General features: G+C 36.8%; 1 protein-coding gene across 4 annotated transcripts in view; it reads right to left on the reverse strand.

Moving 5' to 3' along the window:
* DENND3 (DENN domain containing 3) overlaps window positions 1–24,802 on the reverse strand; it is a 43,412-nt gene that overhangs the window by 14,229 nt on the left and 4,381 nt on the right. For 2 of the 4 annotated variants that reach the window (XM_054817096.1, XM_054817101.1), the window contains exons 2-15: window positions 23,471–23,744; window positions 22,626–22,741; window positions 21,972–22,111; window positions 16,246–16,357; window positions 14,965–15,084; window positions 13,302–13,520; window positions 11,754–11,875; window positions 11,134–11,289; window positions 8,426–8,522; window positions 4,490–4,593; window positions 4,000–4,181; window positions 2,848–3,369; window positions 1,321–1,583; window positions 547–717 (exon numbers count right to left, since the gene is read on the reverse strand). In XM_054817096.1, coding sequence (XP_054673071.1) covers window positions 547–717; window positions 1,321–1,583; window positions 2,848–3,369; window positions 4,000–4,181; window positions 4,490–4,593; window positions 8,426–8,522; window positions 11,134–11,289; window positions 11,754–11,875; window positions 13,302–13,520; window positions 14,965–15,084; window positions 16,246–16,357; window positions 21,972–22,111; window positions 22,626–22,741; window positions 23,471–23,744 — 2,598 coding nt within the window. Of the gene's footprint in view, window positions 1–546; window positions 718–1,320; window positions 1,584–2,847; window positions 3,370–3,999; window positions 4,182–4,489; window positions 4,594–8,425; window positions 8,523–11,133; window positions 11,290–11,753; window positions 11,876–13,301; window positions 13,521–14,964; window positions 15,085–16,245; window positions 16,358–21,971; window positions 22,123–22,625; window positions 22,742–23,470; window positions 23,745–24,802 lie in introns of those variants that run through there. The other 2 variants (XM_054817100.1, XM_054817099.1) reach the window with 2 other exon arrangements.

Raw genomic sequence — 24,802 nt, forward strand, 5'->3', positions numbered from 1 at the left:
CATTATGGTTCATCTCGGCTAAAATGATTCTAATCCTTCCTGAAGAACTACCAAGCTACATTTTCACTATTAAATTCAGCAGTCAAAGAATTATGTGGTTTAAAAGGAAACCTTGCTTGTGTGATCTTTTTTCTCAAGGTTTCTATGGCAGAAGAATACATCTTGCTCTATTCATTGAAAGGATCTATAGTCACCAGAGTTCCAGCATGGCAAAACTCGTTCTATACATTATGTTTTGAAACAAGGTGGGGAAAATTTTCTGTAAGTTAGGAGCACTATTCTTAAACATTGTGAACTTAAACTATTTCTCAAAACTAGTGACTAAATTAAAAGTTCCATGCCAACGCATGGATGCAATCTCTCTTTTTTTTCTTTCTATTATTCCAGAAGTATTGTTTTTAGAAATAGCAGCAAAAATAAAGTTTTATTATTTAGCTAATGTTTGCGGAAACCTAGAAATTCTAAAGCTGATGCATGAATTATTTAGAACAGAGACAGAAAGCACATACTTCATACTTATTTGGTTAGAAATTCCCATATTTATACCTTGTGATCATCCGCCATTTTCTTTCCAGCCCACATTTCTTTCACTATCAGGTACCAGAGATCACACTCAGATTTAAGGTTAGCTTCAAAGACTTCTTTTTTAGATAATGTTTTAATCCTCAGAGTAGGTATTCTCAAAAGAAGGAAAGCTACAGTTGTGCTCTTAACATCCTGGAAATGTAGAGAAACAAAGAAAGTAAGGAAGATACAGTATGCAATCACAGATAAGGTGCAGCAGTCATCCTACAGGGCAACTTTCTCTATTTATAACTGCAGCTAATGATTTCAATTGTCTTTACACACCATTGACGGTTGGACTTGATGATCTTAGAGGTCTTTTCCAAACTTAAAGATTCTGTGATTAAGCAGAGATGGTTTTATGAAAATGTAAGTTTCAAACAACATCAGACTTTGCTACACAGTGGGTACAAGGTGGCTCACTGACACCACAGTCAAATAAGCACACTTAATGCTCATGTTACTGAACTTCTCTAGCTCTGTATCCCATGTGCCATGATTTGCACCTTTCTGTATGTCCAGAGGTTACGACCTCTAGATTTTTATTCAATGTCATCCTAGCACCTAGCAAACTGTACTATATCAGCTCTGAAATTCTTGGTTCAAACACCCAGAACTTTATCTAATCACTCATACCTTACTGACTTCCTACCCTCCTTACTGAAACTCTAAGTTGAGGGACAGATCTCGTAGCAGAATGGAACATGCCCTATATCCAGAAGCATGCAAGAGAACAAGAAGTTACGTAATGCTCACCTCTATATCCCTGAAAGCAGCAATCTGAACATAGCCAGGATGTCCTCCTTCAGTCAAAAGGAACAAGCGCTTTTGAGTCAGAGCTATTTTTCCTACACCGTAGTTAGTTTTAACTGAGCAGGATAACTTGTAGACACATTCATTTTTATCTAGATGCTCTATTACTGTTGGTGGCAGATTCACCTCTTGAGCTTCTGCTTCAGTTTCTTTCCAGTAGTTGTAGAAATCTCTGAATGTTTCAGGATCAATTTGTTTCTGATGTCCTAAAAAAAATTTTTAAAATTTGTTTACTGTGAGAAACAATTACATAGATTTGCACAGAAAGATAGCTTTAAAAGATACTAGCTTTCAAATTGTGCCCCTAACAGCATAATAGGTAAGCAAGGTGCAAAAACTACAAAAAAATAGCCCTGGAAACAATTAAGAGACAAAATTCTTGACGAAGAAAGATTCCTCTGCAGTTAGCCTAGGCCATAGGTCCGATGCACCTGGCATCCTCCCTTCCACCCTACTCTACGGAGGGAGCAAACGCTATCCCAGTCTTGCCTTGCCAAAAATCCAGTCAGCCAATGGGAAAGGATTTGTACTTCCCTACTGAACTGCATACTTTCCAGTTCTTTATTTTATTGAATGCTACTATATCACACACTTACCAACTTGGGACAAAGCTAAAGTTATAATAGTTAAAGACTTCTGTAATAGGTATTCTAAGTAATTAATTACGCTAAGAATTCAAGTGTTTGGACAACAGAATCTCAAACACAAATTCTTGCAAGATGTATGCTACCTCTGGCTTCAGAAAGTCTTGCTCTAGCCTTGCTATTTTGACTGATGTTTAATCCTTTGTGGCAGTTATCAGAGTAACTAGGCACAGAAAGAGAATTGAATAGTGTTTTATAAAAGCACTCTCAAACTATGTTTTCAGAAATCAATCACAAGATTCAGATCTCATTCAGGAGAGAAGAAAGTTCTCTTAAATATAAATGTAACCTCTCCTTTTGCTATGATGACCATCCAAGAGGAATTCAACTGTAGCTACTTGCATTCTGGATTTTGTTAGTTTATTTTTAACAGAATGTCACCTTGCCATGTTACCTAGTGGCTTTACAACACAGAGGTATTTTCCATTAGCAACTAGGACGGTCTTATATTCACTTTACTCATAATCTAAGCCAAAGTAGAACTGCACACCATCAGATCACAAAACTACCCCACCTACACAACCCGACAAATTAGAAAATTTTGTGCCCAAATATAAGTAGATTCCTGGTCTTTATTGTGGATACAAGTATAAACATTCTTGTATACATTAAATCTACTCTCCATAATTATCCTAATTAAATCAAATTGTCCATGAAGCTCACATATTAGTTTTTAGAGGCCCAGAAAATGTTGAACAATAATTAAAAAGAAAAACAACTGGATACAAAAATTTTATTTTGGTTCATTAAAAAAAGAAAAAAAAAAAGGCTTGAAATTGTCATTGCACCAATATAGATGGTCACTGAAAATGTATCTTATACTCACCTACTGTTAGGGCATCAAATAACCGATGTATAGTGTCTATATCTTTGACAATCCCAGACTCCTGGATTCGCTTCACAAAATCATCCAGTTGCATGTGTGTTTTTGGCAATTCAAAATTTTTTACATGGTCATCCATTTTCATAACTTCTCTTTGTTTTTCCATTACTCGACTTATCAGCTTCTTCAGCTCAGGTTTGCGGTCTGCTTGAGAACGCTCAGCAGGAGGCATCGTTTCCACTATTTTTCTTACAAGATCAGTAGGGAAAATTCTTAAGTCTGTTTTGTCTAGGTTCTGAAAGTCAGAAAGTGCATTTAGTAGTTTCCCTTGCATCAAACTAATAAGTCCCCGGAGGTAGAAGTACCTTGCCAGCAATGCTGAGTTATCAGGTGGTAAGGTATTTATAGCTTTGCTGAGATGGTTGAAGAAGTCTGTATAGTAGGAGTGAACACACTGGAACATGAGAGGAAAGTGAATTTCTGGGATTTTGAACGTACTGACTGATTTGGAGGGCATTTTCACAGCTAAAAACAAACAAACAAACAAACAAACAATACATTCATTAGTATAAGCAGTGAGTAAAAATGTGAGTATCTTCACAACCAGCAATACTACAAACAACAAAAAACAAAATCCACATCACAACAAGAAGCGATTACATTGCATGAAATTCAAGTAAAATTACAGTTGTACTAGGGACGTAAATATATTTCTATGCCCATCCTCTTATTATCAGAATATTCCCTAATATGATAATATCAATTCTGGGAAAGAAGAAAAAAAAATAAAAGGGAAAAAACCCCCTACAGGCAGTTTCTGTAGGACTTGCTTTGTGTGATAAGCCTAAGTTTAAAGGTAGGAGAGAACTGGATATAAGGTGGACAAGGACTGAACGTGGTTTCTGACTCCAGATGCAATTCTCCAATATCAATCTTATTGTGACCAATCGGTCTTTTGTGGTACAGCAAAACTTACAGCAGGCTACAGACTGATTTAACATGCAAGGAGAAGCACAGACGGGCCCCAGCTCAAAATGACTTCACTCGCCATTCCTTTCCAGCATCTGACACTGTTTCTGTGAAAATTATTCAGTGATGTCACCCATAAAGACAACAGAAAAGACACTGTATTTGTTCAACACATTCTTCCCTTACCAATGCCTGTTTCTATTTTTCGAAGCGAGGAATTTCTAGTAGGGCCCTCTGGCAGCTTGATATCTTGCAGATTAGGCATACTGATTACCATACGCCTACTAATCATGTACTGTGGATTAAATCGTTTAGAAGCCATTTTCTCCATAGTCATTCTTCTCGGGGTATGAAACATGAAGTTTAATCTGAGAAAAATAAAAATAATATATAACTAGTTTAAAAATCCAGCATACATACACACTAAATTACTACTTGTAATTTAATACTATTATAAAAAAATAAAATCAATTTTAGTACCAATTTACAATTTCAACAGCCAAGGCTGGACATGTTCACATCACCCTTTTACAGTAATCTTAATTAAATGGCCTATCAATTAGTCATAATCTTATTCATAGATGATCTGATCTCATACCAATAGAGTCAAAAGGACTTCTATCACTGATATCAACAGAATATTCAAAACCAGAATAAGGAATGAAAAAAACTTTACCTATCCTCTTCAGACTGGGTACTCAACTCAAGTCGAGCAAAAGCATCCATCTTTCTGTTTAGACGAGCTTTAAGAAAAGAGTGAAACATGTAGGTCTCTAAAACCTGCAAGACACAAACTGGTTAACTGTGGAACATTTACAAATTACATTTTTGTTAGCATGTTTTGCTCATTTTTATTGCTTTCTCATATGCAAAGCTGTGAACTTCCAATTTAGCAATCACAAAACCAAAAATATTTTAAAGTTTCAACAACAGAAGACTAAGTTTCCATTTACCTTCTGTACTCCCACAATATTTGCTTAGTGGCAAACAGTAACCTCAGTCTGCCCTCCAAAAGATGAAACCAAATAAAAAGGAGAAATGCTGAGCAAAACAGAGAGTTTTAGCTACTGAAGTTTAACAGTCTACTTTCTGCCTATAACTAAGTGCTGATAATAATTGCCTATGGTATTATAATTAACAAGTTTGTGGCACTCTGAATTAACATTATGTCATCAAACTGAAGACAAGCAAGTAATCTTTTCTCCTGGTAACCCCAAAAATTGTTCCCTGCTCAGGTAATTATCATGGTGTCATCCAGAAATAGTTTCTAAAAGGTCAAATTGCTACTTTTAGGATAGAGGACACCATAAAAAAATGCCAAGTGTGAATTAAAAAGAGTGGAAAGCTACCATCTCCCACCATTGCAAATTAAAGCTAGGATTTGAGGCAATACAACGTGTACTATATAAATGTTAGTTCTAGCACAGGGCTCTTACTATAGTTTTAAATAAACAATTCAGAAAACTAATCCGTTCAGAAAGTCAAATGCAAACTTCATTAGAAGACAATATTGTTATAACCAGGAATCCTGTCTTTCTACTTATACAACCTCTAGCCTTTACAAACTTACTAACAGAAAGACGGTTGTACCTTTGAATGTAACTATGAAAAATTACTTTGATTAATGATATATCCCAGAAGCTTGCCTAAAGCATCCTTGTTAGTCTTGGAGTTTATCACAGGACAAAAAACAAAACAAAACAAAACAACAACAAACAAAACCCACAATTGATCAGACATCAGTGTATTTCCATGATGTTTTTAAGAAGCAAATAAGAAAGATTCACAAGTAATCTAGGTACTCTGAAATTAATGGAAACATTTCACCAAAAAATAGGTAATTCTTATTCAAGATGCCTCTTATCAATCCATTTGCATCGTATCCTGTAAAATGTCACCTACAAAAGCATTAAGTTTTCGGCTTTTAAGTATTTCTCCAGCAGGTGGCATATTTTGCTGGCAATTGTATGTACAGGAGCTGACAAGCTGCAGGAACTGAGAGTCCTTTCTAATGGTATATGGAGTTCTCTTAATACAATTCTAGATACCACTTATAACTACTCCATATTGTGTTATCTTCTAAGATTTACTTGAATGCAAACCTGCCACTGTGTTAATTAGTATTTAAGTGAATCAACTGCTCAAAGATCTTCTTAAATGTGCACATTTGGATTTTAAATTAATTTTAGATTTCAATTCATAAAATTGCCACTATTTCATCTATAGCATTAGAAATTGCTACTGAAAATATTTTAATTTTTTCTATTAATTTCAAATAATTTCCGGTTAATTTCTCTCCTGATGACATATTAATTTTTCCTTTTTGTTTGTTTGCTTTTAAGAACGTTTGCTAGTGTTCCAAGCTTTATCCAAGAAACATTATCTCCTATTTAGGATTCATCAATTTGTTATCTTTGAATTGCCAGATATCCTGCCAAGTTTGGCAACTACCACTTACTTAAGTAAAATGAGATACTTTTCTGATCATTTCCTTCACACATTGACATCTCCTTTAAACAGGTTTTCAGAAACTTTTCTTATCATACGTTTGAAGTAGGACATGGAACAGGAAACAAAAATGGTGTTATCAACCATGGCCTGTTGATGTTAATGAAGAGATCATTTTGCCAGGTGTAAAACAATTACTTCAGAGAGCCAACTGCCAAATTCTAGTGGCAAAGGTAACCTCTAATTTTCACATGCACCCATGGAATATAATTAAAAGAAGCAAATGTAAAATGGCAGATGCACTTTCTTACATTCCTTGTGAAACTTTTGCTTTGACACATGGGTTTGTTAAACAAGCTATAGTATCACCACAAAAAGTGAAGACACAACTCAACAATATTTTACTTTTGAGATGCTTAAATAACAGCACGACATGTCTTATAGTTGTTCAGAATAAGAAGCTACTTAATAAAGTATCTGTTAAAAACTACTATGTAAATTGCACCCAAGGGTGCAAGAAGCTGAGAAAGATGTCTTGCATCCCTTCAGAAATCAAGTATCGATAGACCAGTTTAGGGTAACAGTCTTCCAAACAATTATTTTTTCATGTAACTAAGGTAAAGTTTTTATTTGGTTAATAATCGTGACACTTAAAAAAAAAAATCACAAGAGTTTAAAACTTTGGATTTTGGCTTGCTGTGTCAAGATTGAATTCTCGTAGAACACTATGTGGCTAGAGACAAACCCTCAAAACATGTAAATTCCGTTTCTCACATACACAATACTTTAGTTTAATTCTTTGAAGGCAACTATTAATTTAATCAGGTGCAAACAGTTTAATGTAAAATAACAGCAAGGATGACACTCTCAACCTTCCCTCTTCTGGGCAAAGTACCCTAACACTGCAAGATACTCTTGCAGGAACCTGCGTATTCCTAATCTCTCTTTCTCTCCCTGCTCCTTTCCTTCTGTTCCACCTTCCTTTCTCCTTCCTTCTTAACCAAAGGATCTCCAACCTCTGATGGTCAGTGAGAGTCCTACACCAAAGGCATGGAGAACTGCTCTAAATCCTACAGCCTGGTGACCAAGACACTCGCCTTTTAATGAGGAAATTAAATCCATCGCATTTCCTTATGATATACAAAGTCATTACATAAAAGGCAGACTCATGCACAGTACTATCTGTGCTCCAGAGGAAAACAGACCACATCCTTCATAAAAAAAAAAAACTGGTGCACTGCATACAGCAGGTAAAAATTGAGTCATTTTGGAGCTTCAGCAGATCAAGCTTACGCTAATGGAAGGCTCAAGCTGATCAGGGCAGATGCAAAAGGGACGCAGGGCACGTAAGGAAAAACTCCACACCCCTACAGAGTTTCAAACTCAGATAAGCATCTAATAAACTGAGTTAGCAGGAGGGCTAAGAAACACTAAATGGGGATTTCAGATTGTCCTTCAGCCTCCGGCACTATTGGGCCTGGCCTGAGGCTATGGGCTATTTGAGTATTACTTCATGGGCTTCACCAGCGCATAAAAGTAAGCTACAGTTGCACTACCTGGTAAAGCACATGTAAGCTAAATCAACCTATGTCCCGTGTGCTCTGTCACACTGCAGGCCCGAAGGACAGCAGTGCCACTCATGCTCAGAGTCAGAGGCATGCGTTCGTTGTGAGGCATTGTGGGAAACAAGCTCATGGCCTGGAGCCAACCAGGCATTGTCAACTCCATAACCTGTTGCTCAGGCTGCAGATGAAGCAGGTACTTCTATTTGTGTCATTTAAGCTCCCTTCTGCTGTGCTCACAGGCTTACTGAAAACTCATGTCTACATATGGGCTTCAGTCCAAACAGTTTGGACAGGTGCCTGTGCTTAAAATGCAGTTTAGATGTAGCTTTACTGACCATCTGCCATAGGTTAACTTCACCCCTCGAGGAATTACAATTAATTTGCTCTGGAATTACATAGGAGATAGCATTTTGGAGAGCAAGATACTGTCTCCTCTGTTTACAGTAAGTAAAATAAATTTGGTAAAGCATAATGTGAAAGCTAGTGGTTCAACAATACCACACAGACAAAACTGTGACCATTCTATTAATTTTTTTACATTAATCCTAAAATATAGATTAATAACAGAAGAATCACAACATATCTAACACTGAATTTACCTTTTTGTAAAATGGCTGGTCTCCCGCTGCCCTTGTTTTCAGAAATTCTTCACTGTTAAATACTCTATGTTCGTAATTTAGATGGTCTTTTACCTCCCTGAGACAAAAATAAATAAATAGATAGATAAATATGCTTGGAGATTTGTAAGCAAGTTGCACTTTTGCCATAGCAGCAGCCCACTGGTACTACTAGAAATACACTGCAGTATCAGAAGGCAAAATAGAAATAGGCTGCAGCATGAGAAGGCAAAATAGAATTATGCTGCAGCATCAAAACGCAAACTCAGTTTTAACGGACAAGTCTGAGTTACTGAATCGTATCTCACAAGAAGTAAGACAGGCTACCTGCTGCCATTACCATTTCAAATTAGCAAATTCACTTAGAGTCTGTGGAATCAATTTTAGTAACCCATAGAGGAGAATCTATGTATTTAAGTCATGACTTAGGCTCCAATCCTGGAATTACATTTACATACACAGTTCCTAACATGCACGAGAAATATTATAGATTACATATTTTTTTGCTGCACTCTCAAACTCTGCCCATAAAGCCAGCAATAACTGGAAATTGTGTTAAACTAAAGAGACAGAATTATTGAAATAAAAGAGAAAGTGAGATAAAGAACCGGATACATATTTTAGTATCTGCATGGTCACAGCAGGCATCAGAGGCCCTATACTATCCCAGACATCAATAGCAACTTCTGTGCCCTAAAGGTGAGCCAGAAAAAGTTGTTTCAGGAGCAGAAAGTGGGAGTTTTTCAGAAAAAAGCTCTTCTCAGAACTGAAGTCTGTGAGTAAAATATGATAAGTTATTTAAGCTAGATATGTGCAAGTGGCTAAAATCAGGGTTTCTTTTATTATCTTATTTCATCTACTCATGCTGAGTATTGAGGAATAAGAAATTCCCATGAAAACACATAAATGAAGAGAATACATTGGTGACCTAAAATTTGAATGTAAGCATAAAAGGGGAATCTTGTACCCATGCAGAGAACTGACAGGTCTATACATCGCTTGTCTTTCACACATCAGTGATAAAAGCCCATTAACAGTTTATCAAACCATATGGGTTCAGAAAAAAAAAGATTGTTAGTAAAAGTGTATAGTTCTATATAATTCTACATAATTTAGCATTGTTTGCTTTAAACATGGAACCTCCACACAGACAAAAATACTACAGTGCTTCACTGATGACAGTAGCAACTGGCAGCACAATTGCATCAGAGATCTACTTTCCTTCACTTCCTGGACGCTGGTAGATATAGGATTAGAAGACAGAAGAAACAAGGCTGAAAAAAAGAACAAAGAAAGTAAGTTTGAAGGAAAGGAGAAAGAAAGAAAGAGAAGAATCAACCCCTTTGCAAAACATATTATCTCTCAGAGAACAAAACATCTGTTCATTTTTTGTAGCCAAACGTTTAGTGTGCTCAAGAGTTCAAGCTGTAAGCAGCAAAATGCATTTCTCCTCATCTTTATCTGGAACATATTGTTGCCAAACACTGAAAGCCACCAAATCCCACAGCGGTAGGACATCAGGTGGTAAATGCATTTCATTTTCCTTATCCAGCTGTGCTAGCTGTAAAGTCTGCTCTATTCTCCACACTCAGCAGCTACTGTCCCCCCAGAGTGCCCAGCCACTTGCATGAACATTCCCTATCCCTAAGCTGATCCAACGAAAATGAGCAGATTAACAGAGACCTGGTATTTGGACTATATAAATTAACCCAGCACCTTCTGACTGAAGCTGTTAGGGAGCATTCAGGTAGCTGATCCAAAGCAAGCACCATCTCCAGCAAGAAATAGCTGGGGATGGTTATCCGCACAACTATTTGCGGACCTCTGTCCATATAATCAGATTCTTTAGAAAAACTAGGTTAGCAGTTTCATTTTCATGGTTGAGTATGTTAGTATCTATGTAAAAAGAAATGAAGCACATGCAAACCAGCCATCTATTTGCTGCACTTTTTTTGTACGAATCGCCTATCGCACTTCCATTCTCTCCCCAAAACACAAGCAGATAATAGCAGGATTTACAAACAGTACCAAGACTGATAAGATAAAGCAACCAGGGGTAGCAGCACATTACATTAGATTTTTTTTTTTAGAGAGAAAAACCCAAAACTTACTCCACATCATTATTAAAACGTCAGTCCCAACCATATCCAATACCCAGCACTTCTTGTGCCAACACTGTGTCCTTGAGCTTAAACAGCTCCTCTCCCTCCTTCATTCTCACGTGGTCACGCTCTCCAGATCTCTCATCCATTCTCAGCATTTTTTCAGTTCACACACCCAGGTGTTCTGAACTCCCGATCCTACTTTCAGCTCTTCTACCCTGTCCCAGTTTGAATTCATTTTCCTCTAACGAGTGTGACCAAGATATCCCTATTGGGCCTTAAGCTTTTCCTAATTACAAAATATGAGGCCTGCACTTCTCTTCCTGGCATCTTCATACAGAAGGCATACAAGTTCAAAATGAGAACAGTTTTATTTACAATGTCCTAGCAATGTATAGGTACCTGAATACATTAATTATTGATATTCCAGCAGGCTAGTAGAACCTCCTTCTCATATTCCTTCACAAAACTTAAAAGATTTACAAAATATTGATAAAGTAAGATAAAATAAGAATATTTTCAGTGACAGGGGAAGCGTCTTAACCACTACCATATGCTCTTATAACAAGAAATACTATATCCACTCACCTGAAGATATTAACAATTAACTGCAAAGTCATCTGCTGAACTTCTGTATTCAGTTTCTGTTGCCAAGCCCTTCTACGCATTTGGAGTTCACCAAGATCTGTGCTGGCTCGGAGATGGCAGAGCTCTAGATCATAATGCAGCTGAAGACTCTCCACTCTACACAGAGAAGACAATTATCAAGCTACATCCTAACACCAACAACTTTTTTTCATACCTTTTAAAGAAAAAGTCATTTAGGCCTCACACATCTCAGCTAGAGAAAGTGCAAGATTGATTTGCAAGTGTTGACAAGCTAACAAGAGTTCCTGGAAGCCCTATTAGTAGATGTAAATCACAGAGCACCCAGTCTTCTGTGTAAAGAACAGTAAAGTTCAGAGAATAATCAGTATCAGTATTAAAAAAAGAAACAAGCATTTCGGGTATTGTAAAATAATATGCTTATAGTAACGACTGCTTAAAGTTACCTGTTTATTAATTAATTGAAACTTTCAATTTTCCCTTATCAAATACAGCATTTTTATATGAATGAAATAATAAAAGATAATAATAAAAAATAAAAAACTTAGAGGGTCAAGTATCATTTACACACTCAGATAAACACAGCTTCAAGATCTTTTCACCTTTTTATGAAAGTTTCCGCTGCTTGTAATGGAACATCTGGAATTTCAGGTTCCTCTTCAGCCATTTTTGAATGTGTAATATCTCCATTATCTATATTAATTAGAATTAAGTCTTCAGTTTCCTTTTAACAAAAGAAAATAGAATGACTGTATATACTTGTATTGTAAAAACATTCACTTCTCCTTTATGTAGCCCTCAGACAATTAATTATTTCAGCAAGAAGGTAAACCAGCAAAGGATTGACTTTTTTTCCCCAACCAGAAGACCATATGGATAACTAAACAATTATTTTCAAGAAAAAAAAAAGTCATTCAATTAACAGATATTAAACGCAGTACCTAAACATTTGGTAATCTAATATGCACTTTATGCAGTATTAAATTAATACTGGATCTCTGAGCCCATACTTGAAAAAGTATACATTATGAAGATATGTACAAAACCATATGTATGTACACAAAGAAGCTCCTGGAAAGCTTTCTCCATTCAGCATTTACTCCTGTACTTACCCTGTGGGATGACAGGGAGAGGGAGGGTTTATATATTAGTCTCAAATACAGAAGCACATGCTAATGCACAAAAAGTCACGTGGATGTAAAAGCCCCTGCTGATCTCTCAGTTAGCAATTTTAATAACCTTAAAGATCAGACTGCAACAAAGTATATATATGCGCAAACATAAAATCTTTCAAATTATATCAAAGAAAAGTGTGTTCCTTAATCTGTACTTATTTCTGATAGTGACATCATCTTACTGCTAGCTAAAATATATATTTTTCTGCTTTATTTTAACTTAATTCTTTGCTGATTTTGGACTTACCTAGATGGACCAGTTTCACTTTGGCAGATGGATTCATCTAACACAAACGTACACATTTTTTCTGTGTTCCATTTTGAACATTCACAGAAACCCTATGTGACACCCTCAAAAAACTATATTCATATTAGCCCTCCACTATGAAGCTGAGTTTTTCTTACATCTTTTTGGGTAACCAAGATTAATGTTACCCACTGAAACAGGCTTAGTTAAATAAGATTCAAAAAAAGACTGCAAAAAATCCCTCAGAAAAATTGTGAGATTATACTCTTTACATTGCTTTTTCTTTCTTATTTTATTAAATACTTAACTCCACTATGGGGAACAGTAGCATCATTAGAATATTTTCAAGTGCATGCTCAGTTCTTAACCCAGATGCCTGGAAAAAGCACCTAATTCATCCCACACAACTCTGAGCAAAAAATAACCTCACCAATCTGAAGTTAAACTATTTATACTATACAAAGACATGGAAGTAAAATCTTTCCCCAAATTAAACTTGAACTCACAAAAATCATGATATTGTCCTGCAAAGAAAAGAAAGGTAAGGGATACACAATAAGCTTTTTGCAATAAGCCAGTGCTCACATCAGTATGGTTTCATTGCTTTTAATTTCTTCACTTCTCACAGACCTAAGTAACAAAAGCAAGTTTCTAGATGCATCTAAGAGAAGTAAGGGGACAAATGCACCGAAAGCGAACAGCACGAGTGGTAATAGTCTAAAACGTACCGTGCTAACTTCTTCAAAATGATCAATATGACATCCCATAAGAAAAGACGTTGGGGCCATTACAAAATCCAGCATATGACGAGACAGAATAGGCACAAAAGTGTGTTGCCACTGAAGAGGATGAAGGTACAACATAAAGCATTCAGCAACGAGTGTCAGCAAAGCCCAATCAGAAGAGAAGAAAACTATCCTCTGCTCAGTCAAAATACAGGTCATAATCTGAAAAAAACAAAATGCTAAGTGTTTATGAAGAGGTATATCTAGAATATGATATGTGCAAATATTTCATCTGCTTGCAAAACTCAGCCTCGCAAGTTCTGTTTTCTAACAGCTACCTTATGTATTTATAAATTGAAGTAACATCCATTTAAAGATTCTTACAAAATTAAGAAGAGAGGAAAACAGAAAAGGAGAGAAAATGTAAGTGACACTGGAAGTCAACGAGAGTTTTGCCACCAATGTCACCAAGGCCAGGATTTAGCTGGAATTACTGAGAAGATCTGTTACCTTTCTTTTACAGTATTAGACTGTAAAATGCCTGAAAAAGTGCCCAGATGAAGAATATAAGCAAACTTGTCTTTGATAATGAACACAAAGACTATCTAGATTTTAGATATCTCAGCCAAACATCTATTCAAGACTCTAGCTAGTCACATTCTTTATAGTGCCACTGGAGAGCAGTGCTTTCAGAGAGCAATTCAGGAAGCTATCTGGAGATGTCCACCCTTTTCCACTGGTAGAGAGGGACCTAATGGCACCAAACTCAAATGCCTCAAGTTAGGTGGGATGAATCCAAGCCAAGAAGACTAACAGCACAGGCGGGACATCTTGCAGAGGTGCTAACACATAAACTCCATGCTCAAGGTGCACCAGTTGCAGAGGACCATTTAGGATTTCAGATAGTTTTATTCATAACATGCACACGGGGGCAGAAGCCCACACTGGGTGGAAGAATGGTCATATCCAAAAAACAAGGCAGTACTGCCTGCTGTCAGGAGTGAGGAGGTTTACAATCATCGCTGGAAAGAGGCCTCCAACCTGTTCGTTTCAGAGGAAGCGGCACCAATAATAGTGATGACCTTGAGCAACCTAATTTAGCTTCACAGGTGGCCTTTGAGCAGGGAGTTGGATCAGGAAACCCACAAAGGATGCTCCAAACCAAAATTATTGTACGATACTATGAAACACAAAAAATTCTTTGCAAATAGCTTTTGGTATTTTCTTGTCTTTTTATACCATTTCCACTTTATTTATATGAGAACACCAACTGTTACCAATCCATCCTACAAGTCCCTCTCTTACACATAAAAGGATTCTTATGAATCATGTAAACATGCATTTTATGATAATTCAAAATAAAATCTGTCAATCAGCTTGGGCATTAATATTTTAAAATACATTCTTAAGAAATTTAGCACCTATTACTAAACCACAGGAGAAAGAAATCCAATATACCTTAATCTAATCTGGTGTATGAATAACAAAATATCTTAATAAGAAGTACATTTTATTGTGCCATATCTCTAATATACAGAACTAACACTATTCTGAATTCCTGGGTTTATAATGTTTTTTGGGTAACTAAACATCTTGATTTTTTTTAAACCACAAATTACCAGTACTGTCAATCTCTAATATATGTTAAAGTATCAGTTAGTTTTACCTGCAGCACCTGCTCTGGCTTGAAACACAGCAACGGAAGATGAAGATCCAAGTCAATAATTGGACTGTCTGGATCCTCTCGTGAAGGAACAATTATTTGAAGTGGTTTCATATTAAATACCTGTAATAACAGATGTTTTCCGTTTACTTCTTTACAACACATTTAATTCAGGATTTTAGTTCCAACTACAAAATATTAACATTAATTGAGAGCAAGACGACAGATATTTGTATACGGCAGAAAACTGAAAGAGAGGGAAATATTAAAAGACATAATAACTAGCTTGAAATATTAACATGGACTTTGTCTCCTTTCATTCTCATAGGTTGTTTAGCCAATAAATCTTTAAATATACATCTATTCTTTTAAGAGAATTAAACTTGCTTTGTTATAAGCATTATAAAATAATGGAATTTATATTTGTAGATACAACTGAGAAATCAAGAGTATTAATAAAATTCATACAGAAAATAGAAAAAATATGAACAAAAGAACTGAACACAGGCGCTCACAGTAAGACAACAGAACAAGCCAAAACAAATGAGCTCTTCCAGTGTTTCAAATACTCCAGCTCAAACCTTGGGGGGCCAGATCCTGCACATGCTGCATACTTCAGCACTTAGCAGCTGGTTTAGCCAATCATTCAGACAATTTTCCAGCTATGCTATTTTTTCCTCCGCTCCTAACCCCTCATCCCAGGGTCAAGAAAAGCAGCTAAGGAGAAGTCCATGGCTGAACTCCCACACTTTGGTCGAGCGATAGTTACATGATTTACTGGAGTTTATGCATGTATATTCAATAAGATGGCAATGGCATACTGTCCAGGTGAAAGGTAAGCTTCCATTGATGGTTGGACTTACGGTCTTAGAGGTCTTTTCCAACCTTAAAGATTCTATGATTCTTATTAGAGAAGTTATAGACTGGAACTTCCAACCGCTTATAGCGGAGATTATTGGGCTGCCCCCTAGAAGCCACAAACTAGATGCTGCCCCCAGACCTACCCAAGCATCATTTCAGACAGTAACTAGTTGGCATGAGCCAAATCCTTCCCAGAAGAGTATTAAAAATTAAACAGCCTGCACCCTGGTCACACTGTTACTTTATGTACTAATAATGCATAGCCTTATTTTCAAAGCACAGGTATTGACATCAGTTTTATATCAGCAAGTAAAATCTCTGACCTGACAGTGAAGAATGTCCCCTAATTAATAGAAAACAACATCTTAGTGCTTTATAACACATAACGTTAAAGTAATTATGAAATTCAGCATCACTAATTACCAAGTGGAGTGGTCCTGGTGGTGGGCTGGGTATTAAAAATAACTTTGCTGCAAATTCTTTTATGTGCTCCTCAACATCTAAATCCTTGAAAGGTCTCAGTTGCACTAGTAAGCTGAAATTAAATTACAGAAAATTACTTGTAAATAGTAACACGCAAACAGAAAAAAAAAGCCTTTTTGCTGATAAACTAGAAAAAAAAATATTAGGAGCAATGAAGCTATTATTCCAGCTGATTGGTTTCTAATTTATTAGATCCTTCAGTGGCTCCATTTAATTTTAATGATGCTGCTGTGTCAGAAGCAGGTTTTTTTTACTTCCATGCATAAGATAGTACTGCATCATATATATCAGAAGATGCAGATGGCACACTGAGCCTCATGATGGCAAAGAAAACCTAGAAGTGAGACACAGCTAAAGGAAATGCCTTATAGAGATTCTTGAGGAACAAAACACCCACAGCTGCAACATAGTGCCATGGTGCTTCTCCCATCCCAAGCATGAGACATCAGTTCTGGGATGGAAAACAGCATCAGAGGAAAAGAGAGGTTGTAGACATAGGCTTAACTGCAGAGGAATGTGAAGCAAGAGCCATATTTAGCGTAAAGCCTAGGCCTGCATGAACACCGCTCTTTGCTGTTTTCCCTACCCATACAAAGAACAAATACAGCTGTGCAAACCTATCAAATGTTTCTATTTTAGAACTGTTACCCTAGCTATGTCAACAAAGTCAACAAAAAGTCAAAGTCAACAAAGTCAACAAAAGTCATGGGGTTTATATATCAGATCAATTCATGAACATTTAAACATACAAGCTATTAAGACTGAAAATCATTTAGTCCAACAGCATTTCTGAAATGCAGCAATTAAGATGTTAGATTGTTGTAGTCAGAAAGGGCATTTTGTTCAATATAAGATTCATGCGCATGTTTATAGAAAGAAAAAAACAACAAAACCCAAACCTTTACAAAATCAGAAATTTAAGCCTGGAAACCTGTATATATAGAAACTAGGAACTTAATCTGGTAATATTCTGCCTTCAGGTTTTATTTCTGTTTGCAGTTTCACTGGTTTCCTGCAGAAGAATACTCACTTTTCAGGAAGAAAGTGGTCTAGAAAGCAACTGAATAGGTCAAGAGATACATTAGAATCCAGGACATAGTATTTGTGTATGGCATTTAGATTCCTGAATAAAAATATTCTGTCATATACTACTGAGCTTTTAATTGGATTAACAAGACATTTAAGTTTACTAAATTCGCATTTGGAAACTGCCCTGGGCTGAGTACTAGACTGTTACACATATCCCCAAAAAGGCCATCAGCTATTCAGAGCAGGCAGGGGTAGGGGAATGTAAGAATTATCAAAGAAAATCAGACAGTAGAGTCCTCAATTTAAACAAATACACTGTCACACTTAGTAATGCCTTTGATGTGGCCTAACGGCACAGGTAGACCTGTTGCGTTGGGGGTTTTTTTGAGACAAAAAGCACATAGCAACACATCCAGTAAATGAGTAGATGTTACAAACAGAAACAACCTGACCCTGATGCTGAAAAAGCAGCAGATGTACAGAAAGGAGGGTAAGAGCTCCCTAATCAGTACACTGTGCCATTAATGCAACATAATAGCAGCTGACAGCTCTGTACTGCAAACGTCTGCTAAAATAAATGAAGTAATCTTTGAAACATTAAAGCAGAGAGCTAAGGAGTTTATGAACCTTCCATTACCCCTATTAACTGTACACAGACAGATGTTTCAGAAAGCAAGAACATCTAAGAATAGGTCCTTTGTAGTGCCTCAATGCTGTGAGCTATTTGCACACTTCCACCTTTTATCAAGGCAGCTGAAAGGACTAATACACAGGTTGAAAGATTTACTGTTTGAATGGAGTCTATTCATCCATCCAAGACGGGAGTTCATCCAGAAGGAGATTACTGCCAGGAATATTTCACTTTTCATGTAGTGTAACAGATCGAGGTAAAACTACCTGTGCAAAGTGCCAAAACATCTCAATTTAAAACTGAACCTTTTCAAATAATGATGTAGAATAATCCAACAGCCAGAGTGTTGTTAAACAGTCTAGATGCACATCTGTCTGCTTTGGAGAGAGACAGACACACACACACTCCATTCAAATTGTTCTGAATTGGAAGCACTGTATGCTAGTAATATGTGAATTAGTTATAAAATTAATTACACAGAATATGAAGACCTTCATTACTATGGTGAAAGTTTGCAACTTCCCCTTGTAGTTCAAAGCACCTACATGGATTTATAGGTTGACATTGCCTTTGTGTCTCAGTTTGCTCTCAGTTTTCAGTTTTGATTTATACTATACTCCAACATTTGAATAAGTTTAGGAAACCAGGTTTTATCTGGGAATTGTCATGACAATAAAATACCTTTGAGGACTCTTCTGAATGACAACTACCACCCCACCTATAAGCAATCCTGTGAACTGCAGGTGCTGGAGAAAATAAGCTATGCACAGCAGAATTCTAGAGGAAAATGAAATCTTTTGTTGCAAAAAGCTCCTGAATGGAAGCAGAACCTCTTTAGATGCTACTTCAACATCACACCTTCATTAACAATAACAAATAGTATTTTTCCACTAGTTCTCATGAGGAAAGGGCTACACACTAGAAAAAGGTGATCCTATTTCCACCAGCAAGTGTTTTCAAATCCTGCAAAACACCACTGAAACATACCAAGGATACAAGTGCATTCTTGAAACTTATTATTTGTTAAGTGTAGGAGGCACTACTACTTGAGTACACTCGGTGAACAAAAACATTTAATTAAATCTTTAACCCAATGGCCACCTGATTACAGCTAAGGCATCCAAAATGAAAGCAATTCCCTTTCTGGTTTACAGGAAAACAATGTCAATGTTTTGCAACGTTACAAAAAGCTGAAACATCCCCAGCTGTACAGGGCACTATATTCATATATATCACTGAGGTCTTATATTCCATTCAGAACAGCCACACATCCCAGTAGCTGTTTCATACCATACGAAAAATGTCAGTAACACAACCAAAACAAAGAAAAATGGTATCTCTCCACCCTTTCCTTTCCTCCCACTCAAGCATACTCTGCTACAGTAAAATATCTTCTCTTAAAAAAAAAAAAAAAAAAAAAAAAAAAAACCATCAAAATAACACCAGAAACAGAAGGGCAAACATTCTGAACTTACCTATCAAATACTATTAAGGAAAATATGCAGTGATCATGAGAATTAAAAAAAATAATAAAAAAATCCAGAAGAAAATGTCATGGAAACTTAATCAATTGAGTTTCCAGTACAGTGGGAAACAACAGCACTAAATGCAGCTTTGTCACTTGCATTTCCCCTCTTCTGCCAGTTACACACACTTGCATCTTACATCCAGATGCAGCAGCAAAAACGAGAGAGAAGAGCTGTGCAACTGTTAACAAATTCCCCTGTTAAATGACCAGGACAACACCCCGTACTATCATGGAAAGCTATTGTCCTGTTGAACTCCCCTATAATTATTCACGTATTTACAAATCACATAAAGCTTAGATGGTCAGTTACTGATGAATCTGAACTCCCCTTAGAAACCAGTACAAACACAGCTTAAAGGGAAAAGCCATCCATAGCAGCTAGCTTGGACATTAATACTCTAAAAAGGTGCAAAACCCTCCTATATCTGATCAAGGCAGAGATATTTAATTATAATGTTTAAAATATCCACCCAGAGGCAGAATCTTGCACCTCTAGAGAGTTAACTCCACCTGGTTCCTGTCTGCTCTAAACAAATATGAGACCTCGAAAGATTTTTGTAAGCTCTGGAATTTTCCATGCTTTTCCTGAACTTTTTCCCACCTCTCCCTTAGTGGGCTCTTTAAAAAAATCCATAAGCAAACTGACTGCTTCTCCTAGCTCAGATATGTCTCACTTCAGAAAAGAAATAACTCATTTATGAATATACTGTATAAACTACAGATGAACACCATAACTGTAAAGCTGAAACTATGCTATTTCCTACCCAGCGAAAAGCTAGTGTGTTGTGAGGCCTCATACAGGCTGAGTTCTCAGTATAAAAGAAGCACGAAGTCTGGATATAAACAGCAGAGCACCACAGCTTAGGTGTATAGCTGCAAGAGTTACATATGCAAATTAGCATCTACTTGAGACGAGACTCTAAAAAGGCAGCAAATGAATCAGCTCCTGCAATACCAACGGCTGATGTAATTATTTAAACATAAGGGGTGGAAAAAGTGATCTGGGCAGGAAAGAAGAAAGGGAAACAAACATTTCCTTATTTTACTGATCATCTCGATTTTGCACTAACCTATGACTAGCTAGTTTCCATCATGTTGCAGTCCCTTGACCACATTAAACCCCTTTACTAATGAAAAAGAAAGAGCAGAGGTAACATGAACAGTGTCGGTTGTGTGTTCGCTCATTCTTCAGGGCTGCCAGAGCCACTGATTTCTGGTATCACAGCTTTTTTGGAGGCAACGTATGAACTGCCCAAGGGAAAGGCACTGCTTTGTTCCTCCAGGGCTCTCTTCATCTAAACCAGGGAAAGCCAGCCAGTGCTCCAACCAGATCCAAGCCCACAGCACTGGGAAGAAGAGGTGCATGACGTGGGGAAATGAGTGCTCAGGTCTCATCCTGGTCAGGTTAGGGGCTAGTGATGCACCTCAGCTAGTATCCAGGAAGCACACTGTTGCTCATTTGCCCAGCATACCGATTGCCAGCAGAACAAACTGAAAGATTCAAGCTCCCACCTAAAACCCTAACACCTTTCAACTTAGGCATAAGAAGCAAATACCTACAAAAGGAAAACACCTGACTTCAAATTTGACTCCAGAAAACTTGACTGGAATTTAGTGAGAAAAAAACCCTCTTCTACCTTTGGACTACAGATTTGCAAGTGAAGATTACCTAGTAATGTCCAATGTACACACAGGCTCCCTGGTGCAAGGAGTTTTTAATCCACTTCAGAATAGAAGCACGAAGATTTTAACAATTTAACAATAAACCAACACACAACCTCAAAATAAGTTAAATTACTAAATAAGAAGACAGACCCATGTTCACTGGTTAGAAACACTCAAATACTCTGCAATGTAGAGGAGTTAAGTGAAGTATTAAGTATTAAGATAAGTGAAGTACTCTGTATCCTAAGATCTTCTCTCATAGTTCTATGAGAGCCAAGTAACCATTATACTCCCTCAAGTGACTTGAATTATTTAGTTAAAGAATAACTAAATTTACTAATATATTAATACATATATTCATGGTCTTATGACATTTATTTGGTGCATTTTAAAGAAGTTTTTGTGCTTTCAAAGTGATTTTCACCAGGGTGGCAAAATTAGAGTTAACCCTCTTCCAAAAAAAAAAAAAAAAACCAAAAAAAAACAAAACCCACCAACCCAAAATCTTTGATAAATCTGTTCCCTGCAAATTAGTATTTTCTAGACTTACAAAAAACAACAAAGAAAACAAAGACAAGAACATAATTAATTTCCTTGATATTGAGAACTTGTGCTTATTGTCTGGGTAATTCACATGTCTGGTAACATTCACATCACATTTCTTCTTTTCCTCTCCCACATATCTCACACTACCATAACTTAAAACTAATGCTAGTTTCAGAATTATACAGCTATCCTGTCCACATCATGCAAATTCACGTATTAAAACGTGCACAGTTATTTTCAGGAGAAACACACAGGATAGCGTCTTACCAAGAGAGACAATCCTTTAGGGCATTAAAATATGGATATCTGGATATAACACAAACAGCGAATGGTATAAAACAGACAGGCATCTTCCCAGTCTGCGCAGATTCCCAATGGGCCTGCCCATCTGAGGAAATACAGCCATCCTGCAAGAAAACTACAGATTAATGTGTTTATGTTAATCATGAATTTATGGCTGATATTTTTTTTGAGAACCATAGAGATATGATATCCAATTCCCTCTAAATTTCAAGGGGATTTGAATGCCTATCTCCCTTAAGCTCTTCAGAAAAATGTCAGCCTATAAGACTTAGACACACATATTAAAAAGAATTTCAGCACAAAAGACATTTAGAAAGAACACAGGGTACATCTTCACCAAAAAAGATGGACAAAGGGACAAAAAAGGGACAAAGACTGCTCCTAAATATTCAAAACTCCTAACTGAAATCCTTAACAGTTTTTCCTAATGCAATGATATTCCAATATACTCAATTTACAATGGCAATATAAAGTGTAATTTGCTCTTTATTCCTTCTAACATAAAAACACATCTGTTAACTATTTTCATAAATTAAACCTGACATTATTCTCAAAGTGTTTGATTTTATTTTATATCTTTTAATATGTTTCAATAAAAGCATGAGTTAAATAACATACTTGCATAGGCTGGTAGTACTGTGCAACAACACCGTACGTTCTGTTACCACAGACATCTGTGAAGACCAGGAAATGAATGTGGTCCTCTTTTGATTCAGAAGTTATATAAAGTCCTCCTGCAATGAAGGCAGAAACCCCTTTTTTAACTACATATTTAACTACAGCTGCTTGAAAAGCGATTCATGACAAATATTGCACATTTCCACTTAATTTGAAGAGAAATGTCACGTTATAAGGGATTAAAATGCACATTGACAATTCATTTGATCTAAGGGTTGTAACAAAGGCTGTAAGCTGCACATTTTTGAAGAAGTAAAAATATTACATAATTATTCTTAATTTTAAGTGGCAAAATACAACAGATAGGTTTTGCTCACTTTTTTTCTGTTGGCCTGCAATAGTGACATGCATATTAAAATTTCTGCAGCTAAACTCTGAGGAAACAGTCACTACTTCAGGTATATCTTAATACCAAATGAAAAGTGAAAGAGTACTCAGTCATTTGGGGGAGAAAAAGAGAATTTTAGAAGTGTCTGCATGTATGCACTTCAGTCAAACCAAGATTTACCAGTAAGGGGTAAAGTGACTTTCAGCTTCCCTCTTGCAGGTGTTGCAGCTACTATTGCTAATAGATCTGTTTCACAGAACATAGCTATACTGAGTAAGGGCACCCCATTCAGGTAAAAGCTGCTTTCATCACTGACCTGCTCATAAGCAGACGCATTTTTTATACTGTGAAATAGAAGAGATAGAGAAGATGATCATAAAAAAAAAAAAAAAGGCTGTACTGTGGGTCAACAAATATATATTAAAACAGTTCTCAAGAAGGGTGAACCTTACTGTACCTGGGAAGCATAGCTGTGGCAAACCAATAAGATCAATGTCCTTTGGAACTGTAATATCTTCAGTGTCGGGTGCTTTCTGCTCCCCATTGAGACTCTTGAGATTTTCAACCTTTGGTCTCTCTTTTTTCTTTCGGAAAGACCGGCGTTTACTTTTATTCAAGTTGTTACCAGCATTAATCACCTGAATATCATCTCTGCTGATAAATGGAGGCACAAATACAGAAAGAACTTCTGGATCAAGGGGAGGAAGACTTTTGGGTTTTCTTTGAGTACCCTATAAAAAACAAAACAAAACAAAAAATACAATCTTTAAATTGACACTCATCCTGATAGGGTTTTTAAACCATTTTTAGCACTGTTTTCTCTCTACCCCTAAAATTGTGGATTTAGAATATATTTTTTCTTCTTCCTAAATAATTAATTTTTCCTTCTAATTTCTTGCTTTACATTTGTTGGAGCAAGTCCAGAGGAGGGCCACAAAGCTGATCAGAGGGCTGGAGCACCTCTCCTGTGAGGACAGGCTGAGAGAGCTGGGATTGTTCAGCCTGGAGAAGAGGCGGCTCCGGGGAGATCTAATTGCAGCCTTCCAGTACCTGAAGGGGCCTACAGGAAAGCTGGGGAGGGACTGTTTATCAGGGAGTGTGGTGACAGGACAAGGGATAATGGGTTTAAGCGGAAGGAGGGTCGATTTAGATTAGATGTTAGAAAGAAATTCTTGACTGTGAGGGTGGTGAGGCACTGGAACAGGTTGCCCAGAGAAGCTGTGGATGTCCCCTCCCTGGAAGTGTTCAAGGCCAGGTTGGATGGGTCTTTGGGCAACCTGGGCTAGTGGAGGGTGTCCCTGCCCCATGGCAGGGGGGTTGGAACTAGATGATCTTTGAGGTCCCTTCTAACCCAAACCATTCTATGATTCTATGATATGTTAATGCAAGGGGAATACTCTGGGCATTTTCAGTAGGCAAAGAATCATTCTTCATCACTCAAAATGCGCCGTATCAATCTTATGCCTTTGGCATAAGAAAACTGACAAATATCAAATACCATATTTCCTCCTTTGAAGTGTTACGATATGCTTAAGCTAAACTTAAAATAAACACTGGTAGTAAGAGAAACCAGGCAACAAATAACATGAAAACAAAGAAAAACAGCTGAACTCCCTAGATAAGTCTTTGTTCAACTTCAGAGAAAGCTACATTTTAGCTCAGAATAACCTCTACAGGGAAAAAAACCTAAACAAAACGCCCAAAACAACCACACAAGCTTTCACAAGACAACTCTTAACTTTATAAGGCAATTAAGAAAGTACAATTAAAAACAACAATCACTGCTACA

This window comes from Grus americana, chromosome 2, assembly GCF_028858705.1.
Source record: "Grus americana isolate bGruAme1 chromosome 2, bGruAme1.mat, whole genome shotgun sequence".
In the NCBI taxonomy this organism is placed as follows: domain Eukaryota; kingdom Metazoa; phylum Chordata; class Aves; order Gruiformes; family Gruidae; genus Grus; species Grus americana.